This window comes from Oreochromis niloticus, linkage group LG11 (genome assembly GCF_001858045.2).
Source record: "Oreochromis niloticus isolate F11D_XX linkage group LG11, O_niloticus_UMD_NMBU, whole genome shotgun sequence".
NCBI classification, from domain to species: Eukaryota; Metazoa; Chordata; class Actinopteri; order Cichliformes; family Cichlidae; genus Oreochromis; species Oreochromis niloticus.
The window spans coordinates 30,515,307-30,533,460 of record NC_031976.2 but is presented as its reverse complement, the minus strand read 5'-3'; the positions used below and the strand labels follow the sequence as shown (position 1 = coordinate 30,533,460).

Below are 18,154 nucleotides of genomic sequence, written 5' to 3'. Positions count from 1 at the left end.
TACATGGATGTTATTGTGAGACTTTGTTTTGAATTTTGTTTCCAGGCTGAAGAATACATTTCTCTTTTTACTGCGGTTGTTTGTTTTCATGGTAGTATTTTTTTATGACAGACTAGTTATGATGTCACAGTTTTCCCACGTTAATCGTATGTGTAATACTTTTCCATTGCTGCGTTTTATTGTGCGTAAATATGTGAGTATGAAAGACTCTTTCAGCATTTAATTTGTAGGCACTCAAGCGGTTTTGTGTACATGTTGTAAAGTCTACCTGTATATACACTGTGGTGTCCCTCAGATCCTCAGGGGTCTTTCAGCTTGGTTGGGAGCTTGAGGAAGAGGGTGTCTGTGTGCAGGGTTTCCCCCAGCAGGGTGCTCTGTCTGTGGCTAGCCAGCCTGGGTGTTGCCCCTTCCTCCCTCCGCTTTGCATGAGTGACAAGGAAAACACCCAGCGCCCTGAAATATGAAAAGGTCTCAAAATATCTGTAAATATTTTTATAATTTGTTTCAAGAGAAGCCAAGGTCACAGCCATGCTGGTTCTGCTCTTTCCATTTATATTTCACATGGTGGGAGTTTCACTGATGCTGTCACCCAGGAGAGAGTTAGTGTGGGGGCACTGGCAGGATAAGCTTTAAATTTAACATCTGTGAGGTGAAATATTAGAAATACTAGGGTTCTTAATGGGTTCATGTCCATGTCACAAAAACAAAACAAAACAAAGAACTACTGAATGAGATACTGAAATAAACAACAATGATCCTGTCAGATAGAGATACAGATGGCAGCAGCCATGATGGATTTTCATAATATATTTTCAGGTGGAACTTGGCTCCTATCCTCGGTGCCTTTCCCTTTATCATCACTTGTTATGGCAGTACTCCAAAGGTGGGAGCAGAAAACATAGACAGGTCCCATTGCTACAGTCCATCAGTCCCATTCCTGTGAATGAGATATCTCAGAAATGACTTGAGGGAATTTTGTAATGTCTGGCACAAACATCAACTTGAACTCAAGGATAAAATTTCTAGAATTTGGTAGTCAAAGACTGTGACTTAAGAAAAAGCCTTTTTGTCCATAAATTAAGGATTCAGGCACTTGAGAAATAAAATCACCCAGAAATGTAATAGGATAGTTTCAATGTAATAATCATAATGTTCTGAAAAAATATTGTTTTCACCATAACTCAGAAACAGAAGGGGAAATTGTGATTGCATAGATCTTCTGTGTTGCACGTTTTATGATTTGTGCAAAGCATTCGTGTTTTAGAGTTTGTTGCACACATTTTTATTTGAAACATACCGTCATTGCTTCACAAACCACGTGAACCCATACAAATCATCTAGCTACTTTGTTCAAGTTTTATTTAGATATATTTCTATCATAAATCAAAATTTGCCTCAGGAAACTTCTCCCATTACCAAAAAAATGATATAAGCTACCACTTGACTGGCTGGTTCAGGCATGCAGCTGCAAAGCTGTAACTCAAATTTTAGTGTTAGTATCTGTAATATTAAACATCTCTGCCACTTGGATAAACTTGTTGAGAATAGATCCAATCCAACAGACTGCTTTAGAGCAAATGGAAAAAAACCCACTATGATACAGTGTTATTGTTTCAGATCAAACTGGCTTTTAGCGTTACTGTTGATGCCAAATAGTTGGGAAAAAAATTACCTTGTGAAACAGTTTAATCTCTTAATGGAGGGGCTGTAAAGATACTGTGCAGCACAATTTTTGGAAACATGGACATGAAGAAGAACAGATTGTACAAGACAGAAGTCACCTGTCATCTTCACTCTCCACTGGATTTAAGAAAATTATTATTTTTAAAATGTTCCATTATACACCAACTTTAATATTATCTCACTATAACAAGAACACTGTTCCTCTGTGGGCCCTGCTAAAATTATACATTCAGAAAGACTCCTGATTATCACTTTATCCACTGCATACCAGCTTTTTCTTTGGAACCTTAATAGAAAGACTGAGTGACAAAAGAATTATTTAATATCTAAAACCTGTGAGATTCTGGTTACAAATTTAATGTATGTATGTATTTTGAATGTATCTATGTAAAGGACTGTGCTTATAGAAAGAATTTTGAAAGTTTCTTACCTGTTTCTTTGCCTAATCTGGTCAAATCATTAAATTCAGTGAAATAATCCGCCTGTTGTCAACATTTTAGCTGCATCTTTGCTCAAAGACATCACATCTGACAGAACAATCTTTTTCTATGGGTCTCTCACTTCTCTTGCCTATGGCGTGCCACAAGAGTCTGTTTTGGGCCCTTACGGTTTATAGCTGCTCCCTTTTCAGCACATTTGGAGCACTTTTAAGGACGTTAATTCAGCCGTGTGTCTCTTTAGGACCCAAGTTACAGATATTTTATAGGTTCTTAGACCCTATTAAACGTTGGGTAGCAGACAATTTTCTCTCACTTAATATTTAAATAACCGAAGTCCTTGTTTGTGGCACTCACAAACTTGTGTCTAAGGTAATGGAAACCCCAGGTTCACTTCCCACTTTTGCTAGATCTTCTGTCAGGAACCAGGTCGCTGAACGTTATTGAACTCTTGTTTTTTTTTTCACTTATAAAATATTTTAGGTTTTTGGGTTGCTATTTGTTGTTATGTTTTTAGCATTCTGTCGTAAGCACTTGAAAGGATACTTTATTCTACTTTCCAGTGTCTACTAGCAGCCATGGTAGGACCAAGGATTTGCCATTCAGCACACTGCGCAGGACTAATGCTGTTGACAAGCTGTTGTCAAGCTTTGTCAAGCAATGTGGTGCAACATGGCCTGTTCTCACTTGTTTTTGGCAACACCAAGGAATGACAAACAAATGCAGGAACATCCTGAATCATTTTTAGCTTGCTCCACTCCAATCTCAAGACCCGCTGAAGCGAGTGTATTTGAAATGATGAAATTGGGGTGGATATGTTGGTCTCTAGTGACTGGAAAATCACACCCACTGGAAATCAATTTGGGTAGAGTCAATGTTAGACTGCAGATGGAAACAGTGTGTAAGGAGTTGACACTTCTGGTTGATATCAGTCTAGAATTGGACGTAATTTTAGATACACATGTCTATGCAATACTTTATGAGGGACATCTGACAGAAAGAAGTCCTGATCTCAATGCAATCCAGTCATTTTACACATCATTACAAAGAGATCCACAGGACTTTGGCGTGATCTCCAGTTACCTTGCAAACCTATGTGCAAGTGTAGAGTTGATAAAGTTTGACAGGAGTAGGGTGGTATGAATATGAAAATAAAGCGTAAAATGATTTAGGTTGTTTCTCTGTGTTTCACATGCAAAAATGAACTAAACACGTTTTTGTGGCGCTATTTTTGTGAGCTGACTGTGTGTGCAGATGGTATCCACCTTATATATACTGTGCATGCGGGTATTTGTGTGTGTGGGTGTTCAAACACTCTTCAGGGATGAACTGTTGTGTCTCAGAGCAGAACAATGGGCAGAAAAAAAACATCAAAGCCAACACATACAAACACTAGATTTTGCATCCTATGTTTTTGGAGTGTTTGTGTTCACATATGCAAATTGTCATCATGCTTATGTGTGTGGGTCGTGACATATGTTCATACGAGATGTGTCGCAAACTGAGCTTATGTGTGTATGCGTGTGTGTGTGTGTGTGTGTGTGTGTGTGTGTGTAAGTTAGCCAGTTTTGTAAATGCCCTTTCTGATGTGGTTGGCTGTATTTAAGGCAGAGTGCAGAGAGTGCCGAGGAAGTTGACGGAGGCGTGTATGTGTGCGTCTGTGTGTTTGTGCAAATCAGTCCGTGTTTGCGAGGGACAGAGAGGAAGAGATTTTATGTCACCACCAGACTTGGAAAACTTCATGTCCTTTTGTATCAGGCCAAAAGACTGGTCCTTCGGCCTGGCCACTGTATATTTTTCTGTACATTATGTGTGTGTTTGTGTGTGGATGTGTGTGTGCCTGCATGCTGGTTAGTGGCAGGGCGTAGCTGAGCAGAGAGAAAATATCTTAGCCGACCACGGGAATGAACCCACCCACTATACCACACCCAGAGAGAGAGAGCAGGCAGTGGAAGCAGCAGCCTCAGTCAGACTTGCGCTCTCTCTCTCTCTCTATAAATCTTTGTCTCTCATTTCTTTTTTCTCTTTTATTGTCTCATTTTAAAAACATGAATTACCATCTTCCTCTCTGTCTGTGTCTCTTCCTTAATTCATACTGTTATTACACAAACCTCAGCATTTCCCTTTCTTTTCCAGTTTTCTTTAACTCCCATCTCCCCTCTGCTCTGTTTTTTGCTCAGTAACAAATTACAAATTCCATATTAATAAAAGCTGTGAGGGTCTAAATCCTTAACTGATGTGCAAATAAATAAAGTAGAATAAAGTAGAAAAGTTAAAGTAGCTTAGGCGGTTTATGCTGCTCAGAATAACAAATTTTGCACAGAGTCAAATCTTGAAACTAGTTTGTGTGACCTATCTGACAACAGATGTGTCCATTGCTATAGCAAATGCCCAAATTTAAAGTAACAATAGTATTTTAAATCCCACCTGTTACCTGGTTAATAATCCCCATCAACGATTTAACTGTAAGATGACATAGGCACTCTGCAACCTTTCTTATATGGAAAATAACCAGAATATAACCAGTTGAGTCAAGTCAACTACTACAAAGAGAAGCAGTGCATGTGAGTTGCATTCATTGGTGCAGACTAACTCAGGTCAACTATAAATGTGTTGACAGTCTGTCTGTGTTTATAAATTAGGCAGTGATTATTTGCAAACCTTCACCAATCTGTCTGCAACTGGTTGCAGTCAATCTAAATCAGACTGCAAGTGGAAACAAGTTAACTCCCACCTGGTGACCTGTGAAGCTGCGTTGTGATAGAAAGTGGTTGCCAAGAGGTTGAGAGTGCAATGCAATCACTGGACAACCACCTATGTTTTCTAGTCCCAAAGAGGTTGGCCTTTTATTTTTACTTCTTTATTTAAATTAAAACTATTTATACTCAATAAATGATTTATAGGGATTAAGATTTTAAAAACAGGTTCACTACTCCTTTGTCTGTTTGAGGAATATTTATAGCAATATCATTTGGTGAAGACATCCTCCATCATCACGTGAATAACAGTCTACAGTAATAGCCGGTCTGTGTCCGTGTATAAATGACCAGTTTCTCATAAATATGTGTTCTTTTTTTTCTTGCAAAGACATTTTGTGTTTGTGTGTGTAGTGCTCCATGGGAGGTGTAGTGTATGGCTCAGTCTTAGCTGAGCTGTCAGTGGTCTGCAAATACACACATACACCCACCAATGGAAAGGCCTGTTGTGCTTCAACAGCACATTCCACACCAAGAATAGTATTAAACACTGCCTGTCCGACTGCTGTCAAACTCCTTCTCTCTCTCTCGCTGACTTTTCATTGCTCATAGTCTGCTTTTTGTCTCTCCAGTAGAAAAATGATGTTGAAATCATAAAATGAAGCTGATTCTGACCAAAGTAGTTTACATGATACTGCTTTTCTCATACTGGATGTTGGTGAATCCCCTCATTTTAACCAATCTCTGTAATTTACCATTTTAGCTTTTTTCCCCTCACTTTAAGCAAACTTTCATCTTATTGGCTGACCCTCATTAAACAAAAGGTTTGGACAGCTGGTAGGAGGGGCTTATGTGCTCACAAGCAGAGCAGTATATTAGCGATATTCACACTTTATGACATCCTAAAGATGCAAGAGTAGAGAAAGTTACCTTGAAATAGAGGGTCTAGACCAGGGGTGGGCAATCTCAGTCCACGAGGGCCGGTGTCCCTGCAGGTTTTAGATGTGTCCTCGAACCAACACAGCTGATTTAAATGGCTAAATTAGCTCCTCAACATGTCCTGAAGTTCTCCAGAGGCCTGGTAACGAACTAATCATGTGATTCAGGTGTGTTGACCAAGGTGAGATCTAAAACCTGCAGGGACATCGGCCCTCGTGGACTGAGATTGCCCACCCCTCGTCTAGAGCAATCTGAATCCTGACTGTTTGCCTCAGAGGAGATACATGCACAGCCAGAAGCATACAAAAGAAAATAAGGAAAAGCAAAGTTTTAACCCTCTAAAGAGGAAATAAATTAGTGCACCGTGTGTAAGTCAGTAAATCTGTTTAGAGTGTTTAATATATTTTTGTATGTTCTGGCTTGTGAATAATATTTTTAAATGATTTTTCTGTCTTTTTCTGTCTTATATGTGTTGCATTTCTCGTGTCCCACACTATCATTTCCCCACAATACCGACCGCACAGCTTTGTTTTTCAACTTCACATAATCCTGTTGTGTCCTATTCTACCGCCTTGTCTGGACTGTGCAAATGCGCACACACACAGGCACATATGAGTAGGCTTACACACTTACAAATGCACACTTGTAGACACACACTCCACCACAGATCCAATCAGTCAGCACTTGGCCCTCTCTTTCGTACACACTCTGCAGAGTGGATTCTGTAAATCAGCAGGTTTCTGCTGCACTGTCCTACATGCTGACGGGGTCGGGATGCGGGCGATCTGTGCGGCCTCCTCTATTTTGACTACGGCTGCCTGCAGATGAATGCAGAGTCGTGATCCGTCGCTAACATGTGAAGCCAGGCAGAACATGTGGGCTTTGAACATGGTGCAGATAGCGTCACTCCCCTTATCTAATCAACACACTGACTTTTGTTGCTGTGGTTTTTGTTTTTGTTCCGTGAGGAACAAACAAGTGTTGCATTCTAAACTCCGGTGGTGAAGCGCATTAATGTACAGAAAGCGGTGTTATTCAGAACCTCGTTAGGCAGGGTAGTCAAGGCACTTTAGTTTTAGCAAGCACAATCCTACAACCCGGTTCCCACAAAAAGGAACCTATAACTTCTGTGTACACTCAAGCTCAAAACTGCTTACAGTGTGCGCAGTGGTGTCTAATTTGCTGTTGCTTATGAAGGACAAAACATAGTAACACTAGTGACATGACGTGTGCAAAACGCCTGCACCCATTTTCCGTATTTTCCCACACTATTAAACACCTATGCAGATTATTTAAACCCATTACTGATCTTTCTGTGTTAGCCATACATTTAACTTTGTTCCTTCCTTATTTTTTTATCTTTAATAAATCCACTAACGATCTTTTAAGTTGGTTTTAAAAATGAAACGGATAAGAAAAAGGCACTAAAGAAAATGCCTTTATATTCCCAAAAAGTTCACCTTCCAGTTGTATACCAGCTATGTAGAGCACTGAAAGCTGCCCTGTACCATCCAGCAGCTTCCCTGCAGCAGCTGGGTGTTGCTCATTCAGTTTTCCTATCCACAGTTTATCATGGGATTTAAACTGGCAACCACAAACCCAAATCTGAGTAATATGTGTACAAAAAAATGATTTCATGACACAAGAATAATCATGCAGCCGAGGTTAAGTTACCACAATGGACCAATAAACAGTCTTTGTTCAAATTAAGACGTTCTAAAATGAATTTGGAAATATGGAAACCCAAACTAGGGTTGGAGGGGACGCGCCACTGCATAACTTAGTTACATAGGACCTACTAAAAAACCACACAAAGGCAATCATGTCATTAAGGAACCTAGTTTCTGCATTATTTCTTTTTTTTCTCACAGAAAAGTGTGTTCTCTAAAATGAAACACCTCCTCAGTAATTTGGTAGAATACTATTAAAATAGATTTTTTCCCCTAATGACCATTCACTCTAACCAATGATGTGCAATACAAGAAATATATTACCCCTGGTTTCCTGCCAAACAGGTCCCATCCAGACACAGCTGTAGCAGATTCACATGGGGTTAAAAAAAGGCTGTGCCTGTTTAAGTTCTGACAAAAACCACCAGGCTTTCCAGGTAGCTCGAGTCCCATGCGAAAAGGGCTTAACGTCACTTCGATCCTTGTGGCTATGAGTGATGTGGAGTACAGGTTTCTTCATTGTTTAGTCTGCACACTTCCACTTTGTTAGTTTGTTGAAGTAGCAGACTGACAAGATGTGACCTGACCCCTTTAGGTTTCCATAGAGGAGGGGAGCTGACTTCTTGTCTTACAACGTCAATGTTTATCAACTCCTTGCTACTGCTCCCGCGAGGATCTGGCTTTACACACACTTTTATTTCCTGCTTTGAGAGTACAAATGAAAACCTAAGACGGGACGGTGGTTTTCATGAGAGCTGGGAAATGGTTTTGACATACAAATGCTTGGAAGGTTTCCACAGATTTGCTTGCTCTATTTTTAAAGTGTTACAAAGAAGTTTTATGCTTCAGATTACATGAAAGTATCCTCTGTCGTTGCTGTCACAACTCATACTGACTATGACTTCCTGTTCATTAACATTTTTGTAAGACCTGCTTTTTTGTGAATACGGAAATGAGACTCAAAAACACTGGCATCAGAAAACTGAAACCACGCTTTAAAAAATGAAGTGGTTCAAGATGGCAGATGAACAAAGTAAAAAATTAACAGCACTAAATCTATTATAGTCGAACTTTAATGAAAAAAGTGTTGTGACAGTGAAGCATACATGATAACAGAAGTAAACTGTAAGATGCATGCAAAATCATTTTTAGGGAACTGTCCATTCAGCACCACAAAACTATAGCAGAAGCAAAATAAAGTGGTATGTTGGTCATTATTAGCTGTTAGCTTTTATACAAGTATGGACACAAGTGGTGTTTAAGAAGTAACAACAAAGCGCACCACAGAACTACAGAAGATATTTTTTGGGTCATTTGGAAAGTTTTATCTTTCGTCTTCCCAACTTAGACTTACTGTATCTGAGCTGCACTTTAAAAAAAAAAAAAGGAAGAAAGAAAGAAAGAAAGTAAGATAAACACAAACTGAATTTTGAATTTGTTTTTGTCAAAAGAAGTTGAAGTGTCCCAATTCTTTCACAGATAACAGGTTTCCCATTTTACATGATTGTTAAAAGGCGAATTTGTTTACAAAGGAACATTTTCTTTCTTCTTGCTTATCTCTAGCCATGCAGTAAGTTTTGGTTTTAGTCCTGAAGTAGCCAAGATATGCCTTCACTCACGTACTAGGAGGTAAATTTTCACAACAGTGAAAAATGATAGCCATCTCAATACCTAGAACGAAAAATAAAATCTCTTTGGCTAGATATTTCCAACTTAAGAAGCTTCAGCTTTCTGCTAAGCTAAAAGCCAAGTTAATCTTTTTAATCACAAAAGAAAAACTTTAAATTGTCGGGTGGCCCCACCTTTTTGTAATTCACATGTATGACCTATTTGCGCTGTGAAAACAAACCTAAGAGGTAAGGACTGTGGACCTTTGACACCAAACATATCAGGGTTTGACCCATGCCTCACATGATGATTGTTTGCGGTCGTTCTGACTTCATCTGTAGCCACAGATTTACCATCAGTGTTAATCTGAACGGACAATATTGGGTTAAATTGTGAACTCTGACACCAAACAGAGATGTTTGACCCAAGTTTAAGACTTGGGTGCTACTAGGCTTAGTTTCAGGTTAAACTCAATTTCCTGTTAATGGTCAAACCATTTGTACTGACATTTTCTCTTTTGTAGCTTTTATTCATCAAGAGAAAAACCAAACATTTTTTTAAAACATTTTTCAAGTGGTTTTTGTTATGTTGGTGATGACCTTTATTCTCAAATCTTAAAAGGATTTTAATTAAATTAATTTTTCAAATTGACCTTTTGTAGAATATATCCATTAGATGATACATAAGCCATTCAGGACTCATATTAATTTGATTAGAGGAGAACCATACTGCGAGGGTGACATCTACAAACCAATAAAAGGTTAAAGTCAGCCCACATAAATCAACTTACCTTAAATTTTTTTAATGTGATGGCCATGGTCATGCCATAGGACAGATCCCACCAAATCTACAACAGAATGGCTGGGAAAGAAAATCAACGTGTTACATGATTCTTTGACGTTTTTAGTCAAACTTCAGGCCTCAGCCTGATTTAAATGCTGTGGCAGGACACTTAGGGAGATTTGCATAAATGAATATCTGCAGACCTCAATGAAATGAAGCAGTGTTATAAAAAAGGTCCAAAATCCCACCATGATGTAAGAGATTGATAAAGTCATACACAAATGACTTTTTTCCAGTTACTGCTGCAAAAGGTGGTTCTACAAGCTCCTGGCTTTCACATACAAGCACAGATACGCTTTGCCTAAATGATGGGAAATTTGTTATATGCATCTAACTTTTCGTGAATAACTTCTTGTTCATTAAAAACATTAAAATTAAAATGCTAAAAAATCATTTAAAAGTCAACGTCAGTCTTGCCGTCTGCAGAGAGTCTCTATTCACATGAAATGATCTCTCAGACCCAAAAATGTGCACATAAGAGATACAGATGCACATGTGCAACACAAGCACAGACTCCTGGTATCTGTTGGCTCAGCTGCTGAGGAATGACGTGGAGGAAAGTGTGTTTGCTAGCCAGATACTTCCATCCAGTCGGGATTAGGTGGTCGCTACAGGATTACTCCCATCAGAGACCCCAATGCTGTGGACGCACATAAAAATCATTGATTAGTGCATATTGTCTTTGGCGTAGCACACGTGCATAAACACAGATGTGTACATGTTTTCTGCTATTTTCACATGCATGTGCTTTCTTTCTGGCCTTTATTTCTTTATAGCTGCAGTTCTTAGATAGAGACACACCCTCACCCAACATTTCTTTCATGTTGAACTATAAAAGTTCTGAGGTCACTGAGAGAGGCGGAGGGGGAGAATTTGCATGCCAAAGTGGAAATTTGCTCTTTTGCAGAACAGTTTGCGGTCAGCTTTCTCTGTGTTTGTGCTTCCAAATTATTTGTTCTCACTTTTTCTGTAGAAGCCGATAGATTTTGTGCATGTTAGCGTGTGAAGTGGATCAGCACAGTTAAGGGGTTTTGTGGTTTTTTGGATCTAATTAGACCTGGTTGGGTGGGTGTGCTTAGAAACACGAGCGGCTTAATCAACCGTCTCAGTGGCCACCCATTAAACAGTTAAACTGAAACTCAAACAATGGAGCTGCAGACCATAACGTCTAATGTCTTATCATCCACGTGTGTTTTTAATTTTCTTGCCTGTGTGAGCAGATTTAGCAATTAAAGGAAATTAGGGGCAAAAATCCCACTTTTGACTAATATAGAAAACAACATGCTTAAGATATGAAAAAGACAATAAACTGATTCTAGTCACTAAGAAATTTAAGGTATTTTAGCCAAAGTCAGTTCTGTTTTTTACTACATTGATTTGTTTTTAGCACACACCAAAAGCCCAGTGTGTGATGTAATGGATTCATTTAGATGCATGTGACTTTATAAAAAGATAAAGTAAAAACTTTTCAACTATTTGCAGCACACTTAGGACAGACACCCATCTGCCATCCACACACACACTACCAGAGTCTCTCTTTCTTAAGCCCTAGACGATGAGCTGTCTGATTAGAGCTTCTCTCTGGAGTCTGTGAACACGCGCAGTCTTTAGGGAGCAGTCTGTAGTCTCCACCACATACATGCAAAGACAGATTCATCCACACACGTACACACTGGCAGATATTCTAAGAGGTGGCTCTTGTACTGTCGCTTCCATACGCACGCACACACAGTGAGATACCAGGCTGTAGTCTCCAGTCTGAAAAACCCTCTCCATTCTCATGGAGATAAGAAGCGTGTCTCTTTGTTGGCAGACGCCCGTACCGTTATCACCTTATCAGAAAGCCAATCCAATCTGGAGAAGGCAGCGCTGCAGAGTGTGTGTGTGCATGTGTGTGATTGTCTGTGTGTGTGGTTGCAAGGGCCCACCCTTGACTCCAGTTGAGTGGGGGTCCTTTGTCATGCAGCAGGTGCTGTTGTCAGTCAATTTGTCTTAATTTTAAAGATCCGTGGGAGTTGCAGTGTATTTGCATCACTCTGTTAAAACACGGACTGATTGGGTAAACGTTAGTTAATCCTCATTCTTACTGCTAATGGACTTAAAATACAACCCATCTAAAGTTGTATTTTAAGAGAATCTGTGTCCCATTAACATTTTGAACAACACCATTGTCTTTGCGTGTGTCCACATGGCTAAATCCCTTCTTCTTCTTTATTCTCTTTGCAGTTTGTAAACAGCAAAACTGCATCTAGGCCACCACCTGTGGGAGAGCTGCTCCAGTCAGTCCTCTCCACAACATTGTGGTCACAGATTCACTTTGTAATTTTTATTTTCATATTTTTTGGCTCCTGTTGTCAGACAGCAGAAAAACAATTATCCTGACAATGATGCACTGCCACTCTGATCTCATCTTTACTTTATAGCATTAGCATCATCATCTACAAACAACATCAGCATAACCCCGTATTATTGTAATAGCTACACTGAGTGTTTGACTAAACTGGTATTTAAAATGATAGATGCTGGATGTTTTGGTTTTTTTTCACATTAATGCTCTCTAGTACCATTATGTCATTATTTTGGGGGTTCCTTATACCCAATAAAACATCAGGGGTTTTAGGATTTTTCTAATGATTTAAGTGCAACTAACTAGTTGCACTTATATCAACATGGTTTTGCAAAATAATACAATTACTACTTTTGCTTGTCTTCTGTTTTGTTTCTAATCCATCTCATTCATTGCATTTAATAATTTAATAATCTTAAACAACTGTGCCTGCAGTTTAAATCCTCTGGCTGCTGGTCCCTTGTTAACTGCAGCCGTATGGATGGAATTAGGACTGTTTTTCGATCTTAATTCAAAAGTGAGGATGGAAAGAGCTGCCTTCTTGCCTAAAATCAAAGGTTTAAACTTGCTATGATGCCAGGATTGGCCTTCATGAGTGAGTTGAAGTGAGAATAAATAAGTGACAATTCGATTTAGACTCAGCTTAGTTATTAATTAAGACTTTTTGGACCTAAGAGTCAACTCAGGCTTAAATTTAGGGATCTTTAGAGAATAATGGAAACCAAAACTTTTTTCTTTCCATCAAGGGATTTGTCAGTCAGTAACTGGGTTGGTCCAAATGCAAAACCATGTTATAAGGTTTGCAAAATTCATGGTCCCCATAAGTTAAGTCATGTGACCTCCAGTGTTTCTTCCAGCATCACAGTCCAGTTTAAGTGTCCCTTTAACTGATACTCACTCATGAAAAAAACTAATAGTGTTCTTTTTTTGTGTTGCCTAAACAAAAACTATTTGTGACCTTCTGATCTTTCAGACCAAACCTCTAGCCATCTTTTTTATGATCCTTCGCTGACGCTTGGGTCACGGTGACAGCAAGCTTCTACAGCTCTTCCCAGGCTTCCCTTGTCACTCTCAACTTATCACTTTGGCTGAGACCTGAGACTGAATGTTATGAATGTAATGTTTTGAATAAAGAAGTAGAGATATTAAATCATATGTAAGGAAATTTACATATTTTTTTATTTTCTTCTTCAGAAAAAGAGAAGAAAGAGGTGTCCAAGGAACCATCAGAGGCGAGCGTAAAAGAAGAAGAGCCCATCAAGGAGGCAAAAAAGGAGAAGAAGGAGTCGTCCAAGGAGAAAAAGGAATCCAAAAAGGAGTCAACTAAAGAGCCCAAAGAGGAGGCAAAGAAGGAGTCCAAGAAGGAATCATCTTCTTCCAAGGAGAAGAAGGAGTCATCAAAGGAGAAGAAGGAGAAGGAAAAAGAGAAGGAAGGGAAGGAGGCAGGGGACAAAAAAGTGTCCAGGAGATCATCAGTTAAAGTGAAAGAGAAGAAGAAGGAGCCAGAGGCTGCGGAGGGTTAATAGAAACAGTGCGATAACATAATATGCACACACATACGGAAACAAAACATGTCTAAACAGCATATACAGACACAATATGCACATCTGGGGGCTCGTACTTATAAATATACATGTGTTTATATACAGTTCACATTTAAACATATACAAAGCCATGTAATTCAATAGGACACAAATACACATTTATATTCAGTATACACAATAAATACAGTAAATCGACTCGGTCAAGGTCACATGTCTTAGCAGCAAAACAGTTTCCTCGTATATGGATATTTACATCTTCTAGTAATAGCTGATCTCAAAAACACACACACACACACACTCTGCTGATCCACCACATCCAGTAGTTTTACTGTACCCATGGAGAGTGAGGAGGAAGGCAAAGTTGTCCTCCTCTCAGACATTTTGCTGACTTTCTCCTTCCGCCTCAGCAGCAATTGAACCCACAGCCCAGTACCTCCCTAATCCCCAACCACGCCCGGCCCACGCTTACTTCTGGCTGTGACGTCGCACCCGCCTTGTCGCCCCCTCGCATGGCACCGGGCCTTGCTTGAGCCTCCCCCGTCTGTCCACTAAGAATAAACCGCCTGACGCGTTCAGCCATCCTGCTGCTTCCGGGTAAATCAAGGCCACATCCTACATTTGGTTCCGTCGCCACCCCCTCCAACCTGAGGTTTTATTTTTTTAAAGCTGGGATACTCAAGGACATGCGGTGGCTGATGGACACATAATTGTTGCTGCGGGGTCGAACCTGAGACTGTTTTTGTAAGATGGAAACCAACAGGGTGTTTCCTGAAAAAGCGGCGTGGCAGTCCAGAGTCTACAGGGCCAGTTTAATACTCCAGCCTTTTCTGCTCATCCTTAAATAGTCAGGAACATTGTGAAGGTAGGCTGGTTTTAACAGCTGCGTACAGCAATGTTATCGCAAGATGTTTGCACCAGAGCAAGAAATGTCTTACTGCACTGTACTAAATGATGTCAAAGAGTCAGTTCATTTACAGTAGAGCAACACTGCATATTGTCTTACTTTGGGTCGTGTCTTGTCTTTGTAAAGTAGATGTGAGTGCGGAGGGGTTTCCAAAGATGTCCGACAGCACTTCTGTCTAAGCGCACAGGTCCCTTTACATTTCATAGTCGGAAACATCTTCTCTTTACTCTAAACACCACAGATACAACCAAGTTCAAACATTTTTTAAGTTATTGAGACAAAAAGTATGCATATTTAGGCACCATGAGAGGGAAGTTCGAAAAAAATATACAATATAAATAGAGTTAGCCAGTCCTTTCATAAAAACACACAAAATAAGATAATTACAGATGTTCTTTGGTGAGTTTATCATACTGGAACCAGCATGTACAGACTGGTGAGTTTATTGGTCAGCTTAGAATTTAAATGTCTGTACTGGCTGATCAAATTTACAGCATACTATATGTGCAACACTGAGCTTAAAGGGTGGAGATGGGAATCTGTCTGGACAGTTGAATTTAAACCAAAAAGCCATTCACTGAGTCTTTTTTTCCCCAGATGAAACAATCACTACTTGTTAAAACATATAGTTGCGTCCCTGGTTTAGAGATTTATAAACCAAATATGTGATATTATATTGTAATATATAATTTTGGACACATTCACTCATACAAATCCATTTAAAACACATAAATTTAATAGCTTGAGCTATATTTAAGTCAGAATTGAAGCTTATAGACTTCAGCCATATGTTCCGTGCCAGCAGCAATCCCAGTGGCTCTGCACTCCTCTACAAGTCAACTGTAAGCATCATGTCTTTATGTTTAGTTTCAGCCCTTCTGTCTGCTGGGAAATTTATATTTAGTTTGTATTGTGTAACAGAGTCCCTGTTTGCAGCAGTGCCTACTGCTACTGCTGACTCATCTGATCGAAAAATGACATAGTATGGGTGTATATCTTATTTTTTTATGTAAATATTTTAAAATGTAAACTTTGAGCAGAGGTAAAAACAGATCAGCCGAAACCAGCATCAGCTCATCCTTGCCAAGAAGGACAATTAGGTTAAGTTTGTGATGTTATAAAGGGTTCCCACTGGACACAAGGTACTACATGTTTTGTTTTTGAATACCTTGAATGTTTATAATGTACATTAGGTTTTGTAATTGTTGTATTAGTGGTGCAGATTTACCAAGCTCTCGTTCCGAGTTTGCTTTTTGTAGCCACAGTTAATTAAAAAAAAAGTTTCTGTACTCCAGAATAAGTCGGGACTTTGTCATTAGTCTGCAGCAGGTGCAAGATCACCAACAATGTGAATGAAATAAACCATGTTTATGAATGTTTACTAATAAAAGTAGTCAGCTGTAAGTTATCAAAGGTAGTGCAGTAATTGTGTTTGGTGAACTTTTAATGTTTATACATGCGGTGTGATTTCCATGTAGAGTGGTCACTCCCTATAACGCTGTTCACCTTTCGCGTTCTTGCTGTTTCGAGGATTTTTTTTTGTGCAATTTTGCGTGCTTTTTTTTTTTGGAGCGCATTGTGTTCTGCGTCCTCATTGGCTGTAAACCACTGCCAATCAATCTCCTCCATGCCGTGTCTGCTGTACAGAATGCGTTCAGCTTGTCGAATTTACATAAATCTGCGATCGCTAGCAGTGTGACTCTGAAGTGCTGTAATGTATGTTTGTGAGTTTTCGCCGCAACAAACACAACAATGTAGACGAAACATTTTGCACCGCCAACTGCGGTAGCACCCAAAAGGCAGAGGAAGAAGCTAACCATCGCACAAAAAGCTGGACTTCTGGACATGCTAAAGGAAGGTAGAAGTTACCGTATTTTTCAGATTATAAGGTGCATTAAGCGAAACAAAACAGCCAGATAAGTCAAACTTTATTTAACTCATTCTTCTTGCTTCATTTACTTCCGTAACATTGATTCATTAATGTCGAATTCTCTCACAGCTGCTCTATTCCCATGTTCTGGACCTGAAAACAGGGTTTCATCTTAGGTTTCATTCTATAACTCTGGACTTATTTTTCTACAAAGGTTTGAACTTTGAGAGTATTTAAATAAGAGAGAAAAGTGTGCAAATGTTCATGCCTGTCTGAGAAAAGAGTATTAAGTGTGTAGTGAGGGGTTTTACAGCCTTAAAACATCTATAAAAATGGTAAAAAATAAAGCTGGCTACTTTCACCTATCGTGGGTTATTTTTAGAATGTAACTCCCACGATAAACGAGGGACCACTGTATATCTGTCTTTGCTCTGCTTGTGCAGTAATATGGTCAAGTCATGTCACTTTGAGCTGAATTCTTCTTTGCAGAAACACAACAGTCATTTTTCTTCCTGCAAGGAGAAGTTCTCCACTACTCTTCCTTTGGCGCTGAAGCTGTAAGTAAATCATAACTGTTAGAAATTTCCTGGATTTTAACATCAAATTTTTTTCAGCTTCACAATATTTAATGACTTTTTAGTATAAAACAGCACATTAAAAAAAAAAACAAAGTTCCCATTTCCTCAGAAAAATACCAGTTTCAATAGCATGTCACAGCTTTCCATTGGTCAGACATCCAATGTCATTACAAAGAAATACACTGACATGGCTTCTTCATTCAACCATGTTTCTTTGGTGTGGTATGGCAGAATGCCATGTTACAGTTACTGCCATGTAATTGGCTGATTGGATATTTGTGTTAATGAGCAGTTGTAAAGTTGCCAGTGACTCTATAATAATTGTTGCAGCAACTTAGGTCAGTACCTTGTACATATTTAGCATACACACTGGAGCAGCGAGGGATCGAGCCACCAACTTTCCAGTTTGTAGATTTGGTACTCTACCTCTATCCAGAGCTACACCCTAATTACTGTACATACTGATGTGTTTATATTTATGTTTAAAATGCACCAGAAGTTCCTCTGAGATGAATGAAGTTCTAATCTTATATTTGTAGCAGAGACGAATGCACAAGAAACAAAATGCTCATTTAGACTAGTTATCAAAAGCTTGACCTTGGAGCAAAGACGTGTCTATAGGTCTTTCAGCATGCTTCATTCAATTTCACCTTTTTAGTGCAACGACTGCTTAACTTGGTAAATCTTGGGAAAAGATTTTCTTCTTTGAATTCCAGCAAAGATGACCTTTTCACATGGGCAAACGGTTAAATGTGCAAATTTCCATCATTTCTCACACTCTTACATTTCTGTGTTTCCACAGAGAGTTGTGGACAAAGAGTGAAAGCCAACCTAACACTTGTCAAGTTGAGAAACGGAGCTCAGTCTGACGACTTTTGAAGTGATCCCCTTTTGTTTATTCTTTTCCCCTCTTTTTGGGCTGCGCGGGCGAGATCAGCTGCAGATTGGGTAACGGTGCTAAAGCAGAGCTGCTGCTGTTTAAGTTGGCAGCAGCTCCCAGTGTGTGTACATGTAGGAGCGCTACAGATAGAGTTA

At 39.3% G+C, this 18,154-nt stretch overlaps 1 protein-coding gene across 3 annotated transcripts in view; it reads left to right on the top strand.

The window, feature by feature from the left end:
* bbs9 (Bardet-Biedl syndrome 9) overlaps positions 1-15,712 on the top strand; it is a 168,768-nt gene extending 153,056 nt beyond the window's left edge. For all 3 annotated transcript variants that reach the window (XM_003450309.4, XM_019364688.2, XM_019364689.2), the window contains one exon: positions 13,418-15,712. In XM_003450309.4, the coding sequence (XP_003450357.1) occupies positions 13,418-13,746 (329 nt within the window). In that variant the 3' untranslated portion in view covers positions 13,747-15,712. The remainder of the gene's footprint in view (positions 1-13,417) is intronic.
* Positions 15,713-18,154: the final 2,442 nt, after the last annotated feature.